We start from the raw sequence: 18100 nt of genomic DNA on the forward strand, positions 1-18100 counted from the left end.
CCCCTTCAGTTGCCATTGCAATGGGACATCCCACATGGTTATTACTATGGCTCTGTCCCCTGATGTAAGAAAAGAAAATAGGATATTTAAAATGGCTTGCCTGTAAAATCCTTTTTCTTTGATGAACATCAGGGGACACAGAGGTCCCTCCCTTCTTGTACACTTTGATTGCTTGGCTACAAAACTGAGGACTCCCAGTAATGGGAGGGGTTATATGGGGAAAGTTCACGCCTTAAGGGGAGTGCCAGTGTCCAGCACTTGATGCTTCGATATAACCCACATAGTTATTACTATGGCTCTGTGTCCCCTGATGTACATAAAAGGATTTTACAGGTAAGCTGTTTTAAAAATGTTTTGTCCCTTCACGTCTATGCTTTCCTTTATTGTATCCATAGGGGCAGCCAAAGTTGACACATGGGCCAGACATTGAACACGTCTTCATTATGATACATTTATAGGAATAGCCATTTTGGTGGGTACAAATGGATCAAAAATGTGCCTAGTTCAACAGGCACCGGCTGAATTTCAATCTGCGTGTGACCCTCTGTTCGACAAATTGTGGCAGATGGGACTTGTGGTTTAATCATTCACAGATCTCTGTGAATGATGCAGCTGTGTGGATGCAAAATTGCCAACAGTTGCTTATGGATTTTGTTTTGAATACAATGTCTAAGACCCCTTTCACACTGAGGTTTTTTCAGGTGCTTTTGGGCTAAAAAATGGCGCCTGTAAAGCACCTGAAAAAGGCTCCCCTGTAGTCTCAGTGTGAAAGCCAGAAGGCTTTCACACTGAGGCGATACGCTGGCAGGATGTTAAATGTCCTGCAAGCAGCATCTTTGTGGTGAAGGAGCGGTGTATACACTGCTCCTGCCCATTGACCTGAATGGGCAAAGCGGTGCTTTGTGGGTCATTTTAACCCTTTTTCGGCCGATTAGCGGGGGTTAAAAGCGACCCGCTATCGCCAAAAAACCCTGGCAAAAACGACGGTAAATCACAGCTAAAAAATAGCGGCGTTTTACCACTGATGCCCCAGTGTGAAAGGGGCCTAAGCGGGGAAGATTCCTCAATTCACTTTGCATGTCTGGGGAAATCCTTTTTTTTTTATTTATTTATTTTTTTTTTTTCGTTCAGCAAACAGTGTATTTATAGCTTTAGTGCTTTTCTTTTTTACGCTTTATGGGAAGTGACAAGAACGCTGCATTTTAAGATTAAAAAATTAGCAGTAATGTAGCAGCTACATCTAAGGACTGGTAAGCTGCAATACATACGATTTTTCTTTCTGGGTTTACATATGCTTTTTAAGCTTTACGATTTGAGCCTATAGTCCTCTGTCAAAGAACACCTAAATATGCTACAGTATGAATATACATTTGATTCCACAGAAAGCACAGGACATTACAGGATTTTCTAATACGAAAATATGTGACTGGGTCTGTTGCTCTATCAACCTAATCATTCAATCTTACAAACTATCCAAACAACCTTTTTATTCTTGAATAAGCTGACAAAAAAAGTGTTCCAAAAATGAAATGTAAACAGTTGTGTTTTTTTTTTTTTCCTTCCTTTTTTTTAGCTCCATAAAACTGTAGATCTAGACCCAAGACATAATTACATCTTTGGATACCATCCCCATGGCATCATGAGCCTTGGAGCATTCTGTAACTTTGGCACAGAAAGTACTGAATTTTCCCAACTTTTTCCCAACCTGAAATCGTTTCTCACCACATTAGCTGGAAATTTCAAGGTGCCTTTATCCAGAGATTATCTTATGGCTGCAGGTAAATCTGGGGGGGTAATAAACATACACCAGGAGCACAGGGTGAAAGTGGACTTGATATGAAAGAATGGGTTTGACTATACACATGTACCCATAGAATAGCACTAATAAATTGTATTTGCTAGTTGATTGGTCAAATGTTGTAAGTGAATATAACATTATAAATACGCTGAAGACCTAGTAGATCTAGAATTCCTATTTATGAGTGGCAGATGCCAATTTTGGGCAAACAGTAGCAAATCTAACTCAAGTGGGAGAACATGCAGACAATTTTGCCTTATAAATATGCCTCTATATAATTCAACCTCAATTATCCATTAGCAATTGTTAACCATCTTTAGTTGGAACATGCAGTACCATGTTTCTTCTACATCTTTTTCATAACTAAATAATGACTTGTTTTATCAGACGTTTTGGGCTACCATATGCTTGTTGACAAGCTTGATGTTTAATGCCGCATTCCCCTTTGCTATATATATATATTTTTTTTATTTTTATGGAAAACAAATGGATATTTTAATATTTTCCTGGTAAATCTATTGCAGGAATGTGTTCAGTGACCCATTCATCCATAGACTACCTCTTGTCCTGCAATGGATCTGGCAATGTTGTGGTAATTGTTGTGGGTGGAGCAGCAGAGGCATTAAACTGTAGCAAGAATAAGCATATACTCACACTAAGAAAACGGAAGGGATTCATAAGGAAGGCCTTAACTAATGGGTAAGTAAGCGGCAACATTTGCGTTTAGTCCTGACGTTTTTATAGTCGAAGAAGGAGGGGGTGATCAACTGTCAAAATGGCAAAGGTCTAATAAGAGGATAACTGAGTAGTGGCCATTGGATTTAGCAGTTGGTAAGTCATTAGTGAGTTTTAGATGGTTGTTTAGATTGTCGGGGTCCTGTGAGGGCTTTATTTTTATTTTTTAGTTTTTTTAATATGGAGGTGATCAATGCATGTTTTAGAAGGGAGTGGAAGAGGTTGAGGATGGGTAAGTAAGAAAGCATAGAAAAGAGCAAGGGGGTGGCCAGAGTAGTTGTGTGGCAATAGGATCAAGGGGGCAGGTGGTATAATGGGCTTCAGAGAAGGCTTAGCATCTTCCTCTGTAGTGACGGGGTCCAGAGAAATTATTATTATTTTTTTTTATGTGGGGGTGACTTGCATCTGTTTTTTCTTTTTGAAAAGACTGGCAATGCCCGTGGCAGTGAAGGTGAAATATATTGCTAGAAAATATTTGAGGACTAAATGAAAAGGGCTTTAAAGGAGTTCTAAAGGTAGAAGGGTGTTTTTTTTTTTTTTTCCCCCCTTGATGCATTAAAAGATGTATGTATGTATATATGTATCCCCAGCACCCCCCCCCCCCAATTACTTAAGCCCCATCTCTCTCCAGCGATGTCCACAAGTATCTAAGCCGTCTGAGACTCTCCTCCTGATTGGCTGAGACACAGAAGTACTGCCATTGGCTCCAGCGGTTGTCAATCAGTCAGCCAATCGGAGGAGAGAGGGCAGGGCTGGGCCGGGACTCCGTGCCTGAATGGACACATGGACTTGTAACTCGGCTCGGGTGCCCCATAGCAAGCTGCTTGGTGTGGGGGGCCCTCGATGGGAGGGAGGGGTGAGGGACCCGAGAAGAGGATCCAGGCTGCTCTGTGCAAAACCAACTGCACAGAGGAGCTAAGTATGACGTGTGTGTGTGTGTTTCTGGTGCCAATCATTGACGTGGTTGCAGCATAAACCTGTGTGTCTAGGGAGGGAGAGAGTAGGTGTTGTAGACCGAATTGTCTGGGTCAGGATAACTTATGTATAGAAGTCATGGGTAAGATATTACCATAGAGATTGTAATTAGCAGAATAGGGAAAAGACGGGCTGAACTGGCAAAGGTTCCTACAGGTAACTGTTTTGCTGGTGGAAGATATGCATGAAACTGATAGGGTTCAGAGAGAAGAAAAGGGATGTTGGAGGTTGCAAAAAGTGCAGAAGCAGTAGGAAGTCAGTGACTAGGATTGGGTCCATTATGTTGGTTAGGTTGAAAAGTTGAAAGTTCGAATCCTGACCATGACACCATCTAATGAAACTGCTTTTTCCCATAATTAGATAGCTATCATACTAGTCCAAGAGGCCAATAATTTACAGCGACCCTAAGAGAAACTACAGAAAAATACAGTGAGCCTCAAAGGAGAATAGTGAAGGAGGTGTGGGTGAAAATTGACAGGTGCACTGTGTGAATAAAAGGATTCCAGAACCACCGCCTGTTTATCCACTAGGTCTAAGTGGGTGAGTCCAGTAGAGGCCACCATGGGAGAAGGTGGAGAGACAAATTTGGATTCCTGAAGTCAAAATTGAGTAAGGGCAAGTAGGTTAAAGACGTGGATAAAGGGATCATAGACAGAGGTGGGCTGGTTCTTGAGGGGTAAAGAATAGTGATGGACGAACTTCCGACGGGACGTTTCGCGAACGCGAAACGCGAACGGGCACAAACGTTCGCGAAAACGACCGTTCGCCGCGGGCTCCATTGACTTCAATGGGAGGCGAATTTCGCAAACCTTTAGGTCGAATTTGCGGCCACGTGGTAATTATTAGGGGGTAGCACGTAGTCCCACCACCTGGACAATAGCATAATACATGTATGAGGTGAATTTGGGATCGATAACTACAAGCATTTTTTTTTTATTTGGGAAATTGTTCTGACAATTCAGGACTATGGAGCTAATGAAGGCAATGGAGGAGAGGGAAGGTCAGGGACCAGGGTAGGCAAACAAGAGGGTGCAGGAGATACAGAGCACTGACAGCAGCACCGTAATACAGAGCACTGACATCAGCACCGTGACATACAGCGCTGACAGCAGCTCCGTGACATACAGCGCTGACAGCAGCACCGTGACATACAGCGCTGACAGCAGCTCCGTGACATACAGCGCTGACAGCAGCTCCGTGACATACAGCGCTGACAGCAGCACCGTGACATACAGCGCTGACAGCAGCTCCGTGACATACAGCGCTGACAGCAGCTCCGTGACATACAGCGCTGACAGCAGCTCCGTGACATACAGCACTGACAGCAGCTCCGTGACATACAGCGCTGACAGCAGCTCCGTGACATACAGCGCTGACAGCAGCACCGTGACATACAGCGCTGACAGCAGCTCCGTGACATACAGCGCTGACAGCAGCTCCGTGACATACAGCGCTGACAGCAGCTCCGTGACATACAGCACTGACAGCAGCTCCGTGACATACAGCGCTGACAGCAGCTCCGTGACATACAGCGCTGACAGCAGCACCGTGACATACAGCGCTGACAGCAGCTCCGTGACATACAGCGCTGACAGCAGCTCCGTGACATACAGCGCTGACAGCAGCTCCGTGACATACAGCGCTGACAGCAGCTCCGTGACATACAGCGCTGACAGCAGCTCCGTGACATACAGCGCTGACAGCAGCTCCGTGACATACAGCGCTGACAGCAGCTCCGTGACATACAGCGCTGACAGCAGCTCCGTGACATACAGCGCTGACAGCAGCTCCGTGACATACAGCGCTGACAGCAGCACCGTAAGCAGCCCCAGGAGGAAGTCAGCACAGCACAGGGATGGTGTGATCCCCTCATAATAAGAACCCCCAGGAGGAAGTCAGCACAGCACAGGGATGGTGTGATCCCCTCATAATAAGAACACCCAGGAGGAAGTCAGCACAGCACAGGGATGGTGGGAACCCCTCATAATAAGCAGCCCCAGTAGAAATATGACACCGCTCAACCTCTTCAAAGAGGAGGGTAGGGGCATATAGTACGGTGTGCTTTTTTGGGTCAGGGAAGTGAGCCAAATGAATTAAGAAGGTCTGTGTGCTTGATTCCAAAAATTGTTTATAGACATATACATGGTCTACTGATCACATGTGTTGAATTCCTCCGAGATCCATGCCTCATTCATTTTTAGAAATGTGAGGTAGTTAACACTGTGGTGAGCTAGGCGAGTACGCTTATCGGTCACAATCCCCCCTGCTGCGCTGAACGTCCTTTCGGACAGGACACTGGATGAGGGGCAAGCCAACAGTTCGATTGCAAATTGGGCAAGCTCTGGCCAGAGGTCAAGCCTGCCCACCCAGTAGTCTAGGGGTTCATCACTCCTCAGAGCGTCCACATCGGCCGTTAACCCAATGTAGTCGGACACCTGACGGTCTAGGCGTTCCCTGATGCTGGATCCGGATGACACCTGTCGATGGGTCGGCTGAAAGAATGACCTCATATCCGAAGTCACCAACACATCTTCAAACCGGCCTCTTCTTGCAGGCGCTGTTGGATTGGTACCCGCAAATCCTTCTCTGGGAGTGGGAATTGCTCCTCTGCCAGCGCACGCAAAAGCAGAATGCAGCATTTCTCGAAGCAAGGCCTGGAAGTGCTGCATTCTGACAGCCCTCTGCGACGGCGGTAACATTTCCGCCATTTTGTGTTTGTACCGGGGGTCTAAGTACGTTGCCACCCAGTACTGGTCCTTGACCCTCATGCTTTTTATACGGGGGTCCCTATTAAAACACTGGAGCATGAAGGCCCCCATTTGCACTAAAGTGGAAGCGGTGTGGTGGCCTGGCTCCTGCTCATCATCCAGGATAATGTCGTCCTCTTCATTCTCCTCTCCCCATCCTCGCACAACAGGGATCCCAGAAAGGTTTAAAGCATGCTCTTCTTGCTCCTGCTCATCCGCCCCGGCACCATCCTCCTCTGACTCCTCATCAGACTCCTGTTGTTGACTTGTCTCAGATAGAGTAGCCCCCCCTGGGAATTCATCCAGCATTGCGACTTCCTCATCTTCCCGCTCCTGCTCCTCCACAGCCTGATCAATGACACGACGCAATGCACGCTCCAGAAAGAAGGCATAAGGTACCATGTCACTGATGGCGCCATGGCTGCGACTGACCAGTTTGGTGATCTCCTCAAATGGCCGCAGAAGTCTGCATGTGTCGCGCATGAGCAGCCACTGGCGCGGTGAAAAAAAACCCAGCTCCCCAGAACCGTTTCTTTCGCAGAGTTCATACAGGTAGACGTTAACTGCACGTTTCTGCTGGAGCAGCCTATCAAGCATATAGAAGGTTGAGTTCCATCGCGTCGGGCAATCGCAAATAAGACGTCTGACCGGCAGATGGTGTCGCCGCTGAATGTCAGCAAGGCGAGCCATGGCCGTGTAAGATCTTCTGAAATGGGCCGAGATTTTCCTTGCCTGCCGCAAGATGTCCTGGACCCCAGGGTATTTGACAAGGAATCGCTGCACGACCAAGTTTAAGACGTGTGCCATGCACGGCACGTGCGTGATTTTGCCCTGTTTCAATGCGCTAAGCAGATTGGCACCGTTGTCACACACCACTTTACCAACTGTCAAATTGAGCGGTGTTAGCCACTCATCTGCCTGTGAACGCAAAGCTGAAAGGAGTGCCGGGCCAGTGTGGCTCTTTGCTTCCAGGCACAACAGACGCAGCACGGCATGGCAACGTCTCACCTGGCATGTGGAATAGGTTCTGGGGAGCTTGGGCGGTGCAGTGGAAGAGACGCTAGCAGCGGAAAAGGAGGAGGCAGCTGAGGAGGAGAGGGAGGAGGATGGAGTAGGAGGAGGAGAAGAAGAGTCAGGCCTGCATGCAATCCGTGGCGGTAAAACCAAATCTACACGGGTGCCACGGGTTACATGCTTGACGGCCGTCAGAAGGTTCACCCAGTGGGCAGTAAAACTGATATACCTTCCCTGCCCGTGTTTGCTAGACCACGTGTCTGTGGTCAGATGTATCTTGGCACCGACACTGTGTGCCAGAGATACATTCACTTGCCGCTGAACATGGCCATATAGCTCTGGGATGCCCTTCTCTGAGAAATACTTCCTTCCTGGGACCTTCCATTGTGGTGTTCCAATGGCCACAAATTTGCGAAAGGCCTCCGAGTCCACCAGTTTATATGGCAGTAGTTGGCGGGCTATGAGTTCTGACAAGCCAGCCGCCAACCGTTGGGCAAGAGGGTTATCCGGCGTCATCATTTTTTTACGCTCAAACATTAGGCCCACGGAAGCCTGCCTTTTTGCAGAAAAATGTGAGCTTGGCGTGATGGAAGGTGGAGTGGAGGACAATTGTGAGGAGAGAGGAGAAGGAGAAGTAGAAGACGAGGCTGGACGGTGAGAGCCTGCAGTGTGGCTTTGTGTGTTCCGTTGCTCCCACTGGGCTCGGTGATGGCTGCTCATGTGCCTTCTTAAGGCGGTCGTCCCTAGGTGAGTATTGGGCTTACCGCGACTAACGCGTTGACTGCAAAGATTGCAGATGGCAACGCTATTGTCAGCAGCGGACACGTTAAAAAAAGCCCACACTGCGGAGCCATGTGCCGGTGTCCTGGGAGCGCCAGATGTGACCGTACATGGTCGATGACTCGCTCCTGATACATTTGCAGTCTGCTTTGTCCCTGCTGTGCAATGTAAGTCATTGCTGCTTCTCCTCCCTATCTGCTGGTCCATATCTCCCTCTGAACTCCCCTCCTCTTCCTCTCTTGTGGGCACCCACGTGACATCACTAGACACGTCATCATCAACGTCACCTTCCCCACCGCTATAAGTAGAGTAGGCAGCAACACCGGGGACCAACCTCCTCCTTGGGCTGATCTGGGTACTGGCGTCAGACTGCTGAGTAGCGCTTGTTGCTGCCTCCTCTTCCTGATCCAATACCAAGAGTGGCTGCGCATCAGAAATGTCCTCTTGATATGGATCGGAAAATAATTCCAGTGACTCAAGCGGAAGGTATGTGGTGGTGGTGGTGGTGGTCGTGTTGTTGGTGGTAGTGTCTTTGGGGGTGCACATAGCAGAGAGTGAAGAAGAGGGTGCAGATCGAGAGGATGAGGAGGGTGCAGAAGAATAAGGCTGAGTGAGCCACTCAACCAAGTCTGGTGCGTCCTTTAAAGTAATTGAACGCACCTTCTGCAACTTCCCACTTTGGCTCAAGGCTGTTGCTCCTGCCCTACCCCTACCACCCCTGCGGAAGGGCCTGCCTCTTCCTCTGCCTGTCATTTTTTAAATCACCCTGTGACAAAACTCTTAGTCCCTATACCGCTGAAGGACTGCTGCAGTATAGGGCAGCGGTCAGCAGTAGTGCACGTCAACCCTATGTATTGTGGACCGATAGCGGTCCTTACAGAACAGCAGACTGTACTGCACTCAGGCCTATGTACCGTAGCACCCTATACCAAGTTACCAGTCCTTATAAAAACTTTTGTGGACCAAGCAGGTTGTGTGTTAGTGATTAGCAGACTGTACGTCAGTCCCTATACCAATGAAGGACTGCTGCAGTATAGGGCAGCGGTCAGCAGTAGTGCACGGCAACCCTATGTATTGTGGACCGATAGCGGTCCTTACAGAACAGCAGACTGTACTGCACTCAGGCCTATGTACCGTAGCACCCTATACCAAGTTACCAGTCCTTATAAGAACTTTTGTGGACCAAGCAGGTTGTGTGTTAGTGATTAGCAGACTGTACGTCAGTCCCTATACCAATGAAGGACTGCTGCAGTATAGGGCAGCGGTCAGCAGTAGTGCACGGCAACCCTATGTATTGTGGACCGATAGCGGTCCTTACAGAACAGCAGACTGTAACGCACTCAGGCCTATGTACCGTAGCACCCTATACCAAGTTACCAGTCCTTATAAGAACTTTTGTGGACCAAGCAGGTTGTGTGTTAGTGATTAGCAGACTGTACGTCAGTCCCTATACCAATGAAGGACTGCTGCAGTATAGGGCAGCGGTCAGCAGTAGTGCACGGCAACCCTATGTATTGTGGACCGATAGCGGTCCTTACAGAACAGCAGACTGTAACGCACTCAGGCCTATGTACCGTAGCACCCTATACCAAGTTACCAGTCCTTATAAGAACTTTTGTGGACCAAGCAGGTTGTGTGTTAGTGATTAGCAGACTGTACGTCAGTCCCTATACCAATGAAGGACTGCTGCAGTATAGGGCAGCGGTCAGCAGTAGTGCACGGCAACCCTATGTATTGTGGACCGATAGCGGTCCTTACAGAACAGCAGACTGTAACGCACTCAGGCCTATGTACCGTAGCACCCTATACCAAGTTACCAGTCCTTATAAGAACTTTTGTGGACCAAGCAGGTTGTGTGTTAGTGATTAGCAGACTGTACGTCAGTCCCTATACCAATGAAGGACTGCTGCAGTATAGGGCAGCGGTCAGCAGTAGTGCACGGCAACCCTATGTATTGTGGACCGATAGCGGTCCTTACAGAACAGCAGACTGTAACGCACTCAGGCCTATGTACCGTAGCACCCTATACCAAGTTACCAGTCCTTATAAGAACTTTTGTGGACCAAGCAGGTTGTGTGTTAGTGATTAGCAGACTGTACGTCAGTCCCTATACCAATGAAGGACTGCTGCAGTATAGGGCAGCGGTCAGCAGTAGTGCACGGCAACCCTATGTATTGTGGACCGATAGCGGTCCTTACAGAACAGCAGACTGTAACGCACTCAGGCCTATGTACCGTAGCACCCTATACCAAGTTACCAGTCCTTATAAGAACTTTTGTGGACCAAGCAGGTTGTGTGTTAGTGATTAGCAGACTGTACGTCAGTCCCTATACCAATGAAGGACTGCTGCAGTATAGGGCAGCGGTCAGCAGTAGTGCACGGCAACCCTATGTATTGTGGACCGATAGCGGTCCTTACAGAACAGCAGACTGTACTGCACTCAGGCCTATGTACCGTAGCACCCTATACCAAGTTACCAGTCCTTATAAGAACTTTTGTGGACCAAGCAGGTTGTGTGTTAGTGTTTAGCAGACTGTGCGTCAGTCCCTATACCGCTGAAGGACTGCTGCAGTATAGGGCAGCGGTCAGCAGTAGTGCACGGCAACCCTATGTATTGTGGACCGATAGCGGTCCTTACAGAACAGCAGACTGTAACGCACTCAGGCCTATGTACCGTAGCACCCTATACCAAGTTACCAGTCCTTATAAGAACTTTTGTGGACCAAGCAGGTTGTGTGTTAGTGATTAGCAGACTGTACGTCAGTCCCTATACCAATGAAGGACTGCTGCAGTATAGGGCAGCGGTCAGCAGTAGTGCACGGCAACCCTATGTATTGTGGACCGATAGCGGTCCTTACAGAACAGCAGACTGTAACGCACTCAGGCCTATGTACCGTAGCACCCTATACCAAGTTACCAGTCCTTATAAGAACTTTTGTGGACCAAGCAGGTTGTGTGTTAGTGATTAGCAGACTGTACGTCAGTCCCTATACCAATGAAGGACTGCTGCAGTATAGGGCAGCGGTCAGCAGTAGTGCACGGCAACCCTATGTATTGTGGACCGATAGCGGTCCTTACAGAACAGCAGACTGTACTGCACTCAGGCCTATGTACCGTAGCACCCTATACCAAGTTACCAGTCCTTATAAGAACTTTTGTGGACCAAGCAGGTTGTGTGTTAGTGATTAGCAGACTGTACGTCAGTCCCTATACCAATGAAGGACTGCTGCAGTATAGGGCAGCGGTCAGCAGTAGTGCACGGCAACCCTATGTATTGTGGACCGATAGCGGTCCTTACAGAACAGCAGACTGTAACGCACTCAGGCCTATGTACCGTAGCACCCTATACCAAGTTACCAGTCCTTATAAGAACTTTTGTGGACCAAGCAGGTTGTGTGTTAGTGTTTAGCAGACTGTGCGTCAGTCCCTATACCGCTGAAGGACTGCTGCAGTATAGGGCAGCGGTCAGCAGTAGTGCACGGCAACCCTATGTATTGTGGACCGATAGCGGTCCTTACAGAACAGCAGACTGTAACGCACTCAGGCCTATGTACCGTAGCACCCTATACCAAGTTACCAGTCCTTATAAGAACTTTTGTGGACCAAGCAGGTTGTGTGTTAGTGATTAGCAGACTGTACGTCAGTCCCTATACCAATGAAGGACTGCTGCAGTATAGGGCAGCGGTCAGCAGTAGTGCACGGCAACCCTATGTATTGTGGACCGATAGCGGTCCTTACAGAACAGCAGACTGTAACGCACTCAGGCCTATGTACCGTAGCACCCTATACCAAGTTACCAGTCCTTATAAGAACTTTTGTGGACCAAGCAGGTTGTGTGTTAGTGATTAGCAGACTGTACGTCAGTCCCTATACCAATGAAGGACTGCTGCAGTATAGGGCAGCGGTCAGCAGTAGTGCACGGCAACCCTATGTATTGTGGACCGATAGCGGTCCTTACAGAACAGCAGACTGTAACGCACTCAGGCCTATGTACCGTAGCACCCTATACCAAGTTACCAGTCCTTATAAGAACTTTTGTGGACCAAGCAGGTTGTGTGTTAGTGTTTAGCAGACTGTGCGTCAGTCCCTATACCGCTGAAGGACTGCTGCAGTATAGGGCAGCGGTCAGCAGTAGTGCACGGCAACCCTATGTATTGTGGACCGATAGCGGTCCTTACAGAACAGCAGACTGTAACGCACTCAGGCCTATGTACCGTAGCACCCTATACCAAGTTACCAGTCCTTATAAGAACTTTTGTGGACCAAGCAGGTTGTGTGTTAGTGATTAGCAGACTGTACGTCAGTCCCTATACCAATGAAGGACTGCTGCAGTATAGGGCAGCGGTCAGCAGTAGTGCACGGCAACCCTATGTATTGTGGACCGATAGCGGTCCTTACAGAACAGCAGACTGTAACGCACTCAGGCCTATGTACCGTAGCACCCTATACCAAGTTACCAGTCCTTATAAGAACTTTTGTGGACCAAGCAGGTTGTGTGTTAGTGATTAGCAGACTGTACGTCAGTCCCTATACCAATGAAGGACTGCTGCAGTATAGGGCAGCGGTCAGCAGTAGTGCACGGCAACCCTATGTATTGTGGACCGATAGCGGTCCTTACAGAACAGCAGACTGTAACGCACTCAGGCCTATGTACCGTAGCACCCTATACCAAGTTACCAGTCCTTATAAGAACTTTTGTGGACCAAGCAGGTTGTGTGTTAGTGTTTAGCAGACTGTGCGTCAGTCCCTATACCGCTGAAGGACTGCTGCAGTATAGGGCAGCGGTCAGCAGTAGTGCACGGCAACCCTATGTATTGTGGACCGATAGCGGTCCTTACAGAACAGCAGACTGTAACGCACTCAGGCCTATGTACCGTAGCACCCTATACCAAGTTACCAGTCCTTATAAGAACTTTTGTGGACCAAGCAGGTTGTGTGTTAGTGATTAGCAGACTGTACGTCAGTCCCTATACCAATGAAGGACTGCTGCAGTATAGGGCAGCGGTCAGCAGTAGTGCACGGCAACCCTATGTATTGTGGACCGATAGCGGTCCTTACAGAACAGCAGACTGTAACGCACTCAGGCCTATGTACCGTAGCACCCTATACCAAGTTACCAGTCCTTATAAGAACTTTTGTGGACCAAGCAGGTTGTGTATTAGTGTTTAGCAGACTGTGCGTCAGTCCCTATACCGCTGAAGGACTGCTGCAGTATAGGGCAGCGGTCAGCAGTAGTGCACGGCAACCCTATCTATTGTGGACCGATAGCGGTCCTTACAGAACAGCAGACTGTACCGCACCCAAGCCTATGTACCGTAGCACCCTAGACAGACCAAGTTACCAGTCCTTATAAGAACTTTTGTGGAACAAGTGAGTTGTGAATGATTAGCAGACTGCAGCAGAAGGGCAGCAGTCAAGTATAATATTCTTTCTATATTTGGAAGAAAGAATATTATACGTGTACAAGCCTATTACCGTACCACTGATACCAGTCCTGAAAAGAACCTTTGTGGAACTAATAGTAACAGCAAGTCTTTAAAATTATCCTCACTGCCTGACAACACTGCTTCCTGCCTGTCCCTATACAAATTGGCAAAAAAGAGTAGGCTGGAACGATTAGCTGGAACAGCTCTTTTGTGGACCTGATAGTAACAGCTAATGATGATGATGATGATGATGATGAAGAAAGACTAATCTGGCTGAGCTGTCCCTAAAATAGCAGCATACAGCGCTCTGTCCCTTTATCTAAACTGACAAAAGAAACTCAGGCTGCTGACCTAACACCTATACCAGTCCTGAAAAGAACTTTTGTGTACCAAATAGCTAGCGTTTTCTCTGTCCCTACTCCACACAGGATCCTTTCCCTACAGTGACAGAAGAAAGAATGTAAAATGGCCACCGGATCGGGTGTATTTATAGGTTAGGGGGAATGTCCAAGTGTCCATGAGCTGTCATGTCTCAATTGGTTGTCCTGTAACACATGATAAACGTGTCACGAAAGGTTAAAGTTCTTGTATACATTAAACACGTAAGTCCGCCGGGGCGAACGACGGAAAAAGGCGTTCGAACCCGCGGACGGCGAAAGTCGGAAATTCGCCGCGAAACGACCGCCGGGCGAACCGTTCGGCCATCACTAGTAAAGAAATCGGTGTGTTGTATTGCGGCTGTTGTCAGAGGAAAAGAGGTGCTGGGTGTGGGGGTGAATTTTGGATAGCAGAGAGCCAAGCTTGGGTGAAATATACCCTGAAGTAGAAGGGTGAGGAAAGTAGGATGGGAGTGAGATTTCTATGAATGCACATGCTCAGTGTTCTGGAGGTTATGTCAGCATGTTGGTTGAGAAGTGAGCCTGTAGGGAGGTGCAGCCTGGTGCAATGGCAGTTAACACTTAGAGTCCAGTTGCAGAGAACAAAAATTGTAATAAAGTTAAAGCTTGGCAATTCACAACAAGCCCAGTGGGAAGGCACCCAATTTATTTATTTATTGTCATACTGCACATATAATGTTTTGCTGTCCTTTAGGATGCTAAGTGCCTCGGTTTTTGTAAGTTGTGAGCATAAAATCGTTTTTTTTAGTATAAAGAAAATAATTTGCAACCTCTTTGGGCTTTCTTTGGCTCCATTAGACAGTTTGCCCTCTTCTCTGTCCCAGTGACACTCCCTCACAGAGAGGAAGTGGAGAAAGTCCCCTATTTGGAACACAGAGAGCAATAAAAACCAGAAGGTTTTCAGTCCACATCGAGTAAAAAACATAAAGTAGTCCTATTTAATAAATGGGTGCAAAGTGCAATAGCCTATAATAATTAATCAGAAATAATCTCTTATCTGATTGTAATAAGCTAATGGACATAGGCAGGCAGAAGCTAAGCTATTGCAGGTAATATTTCAAATTGAAAGTTGCTTGCTATTATTGTAACACAATATGTTGCTTTACAGTGCCTTCTTGGTTCCTGTGTATTCCTTTGGGGAGAATGACGTTTTTTTGCAGCATCACTTTAAGCCTGGCAGCTGGAAAAAGAGCCTCCAGGAATTATTCCAGCAATGGATTGGTTTTGCTCCCTGTGTTTTCTTTGGGCAAGGAATCTTTTCCAGTTCATCCAAAGGAATAATGCCACTACGAAAAGCCATCAACACAGTCGGTCAGTGCTGCTTAACATATGAATTTCTCAGCTACAGACTTGCTGTTTTTATATTTTATTTTAAACCAGGTGTTATGCATTTGTTACAGGATGTCTATATACTGTAAAATGTGTGAATGTCTTATAAGCTTTTTTTTTTTTTTTTTTTTTTTTTTTGAGTTGATGTATCAAAAACTGTTTCAGATCTTGTTAGATGTTGTAAAGTTAAACCAACTAATGGTTCACTGTGTTTCTAAATATCAGTTGTATGATTTCTATGCCTGAGTTACCAGGTCTGAACAGCTTGACTATTATGAGGGGAGGGTTAATGTGTATTATGGAGTAGAAATATTTCAATGAGTAATAACACCAAAATGTCAAGCAATGGTAGTAAGTAGAGGTGCGCGATTAATCTCGATTCACCCTCCCACACGATCCAAGTTCTGGGTGGGTTTCTTTTAGCGCCACCAGTTCCACATAACTAGCATGGAACGCAAATGGCGGATATCGGAACTGACGTCAGCCACCGGAACTGACGTCAGTCATTGGAGCGTGCGATGTGGCGTGCCGCTGCCTGGTTGTGGGCGGGTACAGTGGCCGGGAAACAGCAGTGTGAGTGCGCACTGCTATACACAGTAGCAGTAATAAGATAGGGAAGATCACATTAAGTATTCCTGTGAAAGTAACCTAGATAGGACAAGGCTCCAGAGGGTTTGCAGCGCCATTGAGTCATCAGGACATATTTACACACGGATTAAATAAAAACCCTCCGACAGACACATTTAGGAAAGTGGAAGTGTTTTTCAAAAATAGACTGACGTCTGGTCCTGCATAAATCAGCAGCCAGTATAACCATGCCACGGCGCTGCCAAACAAATGAGTGTTTGGATAAAATGTGCAGATCTATTCTGTACCGAGGCAAATTCATTACTATATCTGCAAACATCAATGGACAACATTAAACTAACAAAGCTCAGATAACCTAATGTTCTCAGATTGTACATTTTTCAAATAAAAACAGTTTTTTTGAGAATCGTGATCTTCATTCTAAGCAAAAGAATCGTGATTCATTTTTCCCAGAATCGTGCAGCTCTACTAGTATGTTCTAGCTACTTGGTTTCTCAGGTATTCTAGAATGCTAGCAGGTGACTTGGTCAAAATGACTCTACCTGTAACATCAATATCACTTTCCTGACGGCTTCATGTCAGCACAGCTGGGTGAGGCCCTGCCCACTCCCTACGTAATCAGGACTTAACTATACATTTTTCACTCGCCTCAGCGTTCCTTTTTCTTCCTCCTAGGTCAGGACTAATGGTGTCTCCCCTCTTAGTCGGTATAAAGTGCTGGCTGTCCGTCTGGATTTGTCTGCTGCTAGTCGTGGTCCCTGCTTCCTAAGCTGCAAATAGCAACCTTGTCAGGAAGCCCTGCTGCTAATCCTCGGGGCGGCTGCATGCTGTCTTAACCGCTTGCTGACTGCCACACACAGATGTACATTGGCAGAATGGCACAGGCAAATGGGCGCACCTGTACATCCCTTTGAATTTGCCACCTATCGGGCTCACACCAGCTGTGGGAACGTACCTCTGTGTTCCGGGAACTCTGTTCGCCAGCACCCCGCAATTTCGGTGAGGAGAGACAGAATGGGGAGATGCCTATGTAAACAAGGCATTTCCCTGTTCTGCCTACCAACATGAGAGCCACTGCCCCCTGCCATCGTTGGCAGTGATCTGTCATCATGTAGTGAGCCCATCTTCCTCCCCCTTACAGTTAGAACACCTGCCTAGGACACACTTAACCCCTTGATCGCCCCCTAGTGTTTAACCCCTTCCCATATCATTTATACAGTAATCGATGGCTATTAGTAGCTCTGATCGCTGTGTGGTGTTTTTTTTTATTTTTTTATTTTTTTTTATAAATTGACGGCCTTTTTTGTTTTATAGCACAAAAAATAAAAACCGCAGAGGTGATCAAATACCACCAAAAAGCTCTATTTGGGGGGGGGGGGGGGGAAGGGACATCAATCTTTTTGTGGTAAAATATCGCATGACCACGCAATTGTCAGCAAAAGCGACGCAGTGCCGAATTGCAGAAAATGCTCTGGTCGGGAAGGGGGTAAAATCTTCGGGGGCTGAAATGGTTAAACAGTCAGCTTGGGGGGGGGGGGGGGCTGAGCAGTGTGCTGTGTCCCTCTCCTTAGAGCAGCAGATCACGGTGCCTGTTATTGGTGAGCCGCACTGGGCCAGTGTGCACTGGGCACCACTATGGGCATGTGCAGAGCTGCCTGGCCAATGGGGGGGAGGAAAGGGGGGCAGAGCAAGCCTTAAGGGAGCCAGTTTTAAAAGGTGCTTCTACCTAAAGAAACATCTGTTATTCACCTATCTGTGCTGCTCCAACTCCTCAGGTCTTGGTCATGACTCTTCTTGGCGATCAGAAGATGGCTCGGGAAGGAATGGGAGGCATTCATCCTCACAGGAAGAGCAACGCTCCCATGGAAGAAGAGAGGCTTCTCGTTCCTGCTCTCCCCTCAAGGTGTCGGCGTTCTCTGTCGCGTCACCACAATCATGAACAGCCCAAGCCTGGAGGTTGCTGGGCTTACCCTAAAAAAAGGCGATGGTGGGTAAGTTGGCTTGTGTGGATTGCTTCAAAGAGCCAGGAACCTGATAAGAAGGAGCTGGTATCATTCATGAAACAGGCGTTTGAGGAAACGCTCAAGTCATTTGCAACGCAGATGGGGGGGGCTTCAACTGCTCCAGTTTCTTCTACCTCTCGCTCCGTCACCTCAAATGCCCAGAGGCACAAGCACCGTTGGCTTCAGATGCATCTACTGCTGAAGAGGAAACCCAGTATGATGGATTAGATTCTGCCTTAGTTCAACCTTTTGTGAAAGAGAGTAGGCAGGCCCTGCTGTGGGAAGATGCGTCAGAAGAACCGCAGAA

At 47.5% G+C, this 18100-nt stretch overlaps 1 protein-coding gene across 3 annotated transcripts in view; it reads left to right on the top strand.

The window, feature by feature from the left end:
• The window catches only part of LOC143988614 (diacylglycerol O-acyltransferase 2-like), a 77064-nt gene that overhangs the window by 53627 nt on the left and 5337 nt on the right, over positions 1 to 18100 (top strand). For all 3 annotated transcript variants that reach the window (XM_077488309.1, XM_077488308.1, XM_077488307.1), the window contains 3 exons: positions 1574 to 1778; positions 2323 to 2497; positions 14982 to 15184. In XM_077488309.1, coding sequence (XP_077344435.1) covers positions 1574 to 1778; positions 2323 to 2497; positions 14982 to 15184 — 583 coding nt within the window. The remainder of the gene's footprint in view (positions 1 to 1573; positions 1779 to 2322; positions 2498 to 14981; positions 15185 to 18100) is intronic.

The sequence above is a fragment of the Lithobates pipiens genome, unplaced genomic scaffold, assembly GCF_037356315.1.
Source record: "Lithobates pipiens isolate NorthernLeopardFrog02 unplaced genomic scaffold, aLitPip1_a1.2 Scaffold_18, whole genome shotgun sequence".
Taxonomy (NCBI): Eukaryota; Metazoa; Chordata; class Amphibia; order Anura; family Ranidae; genus Lithobates; species Lithobates pipiens.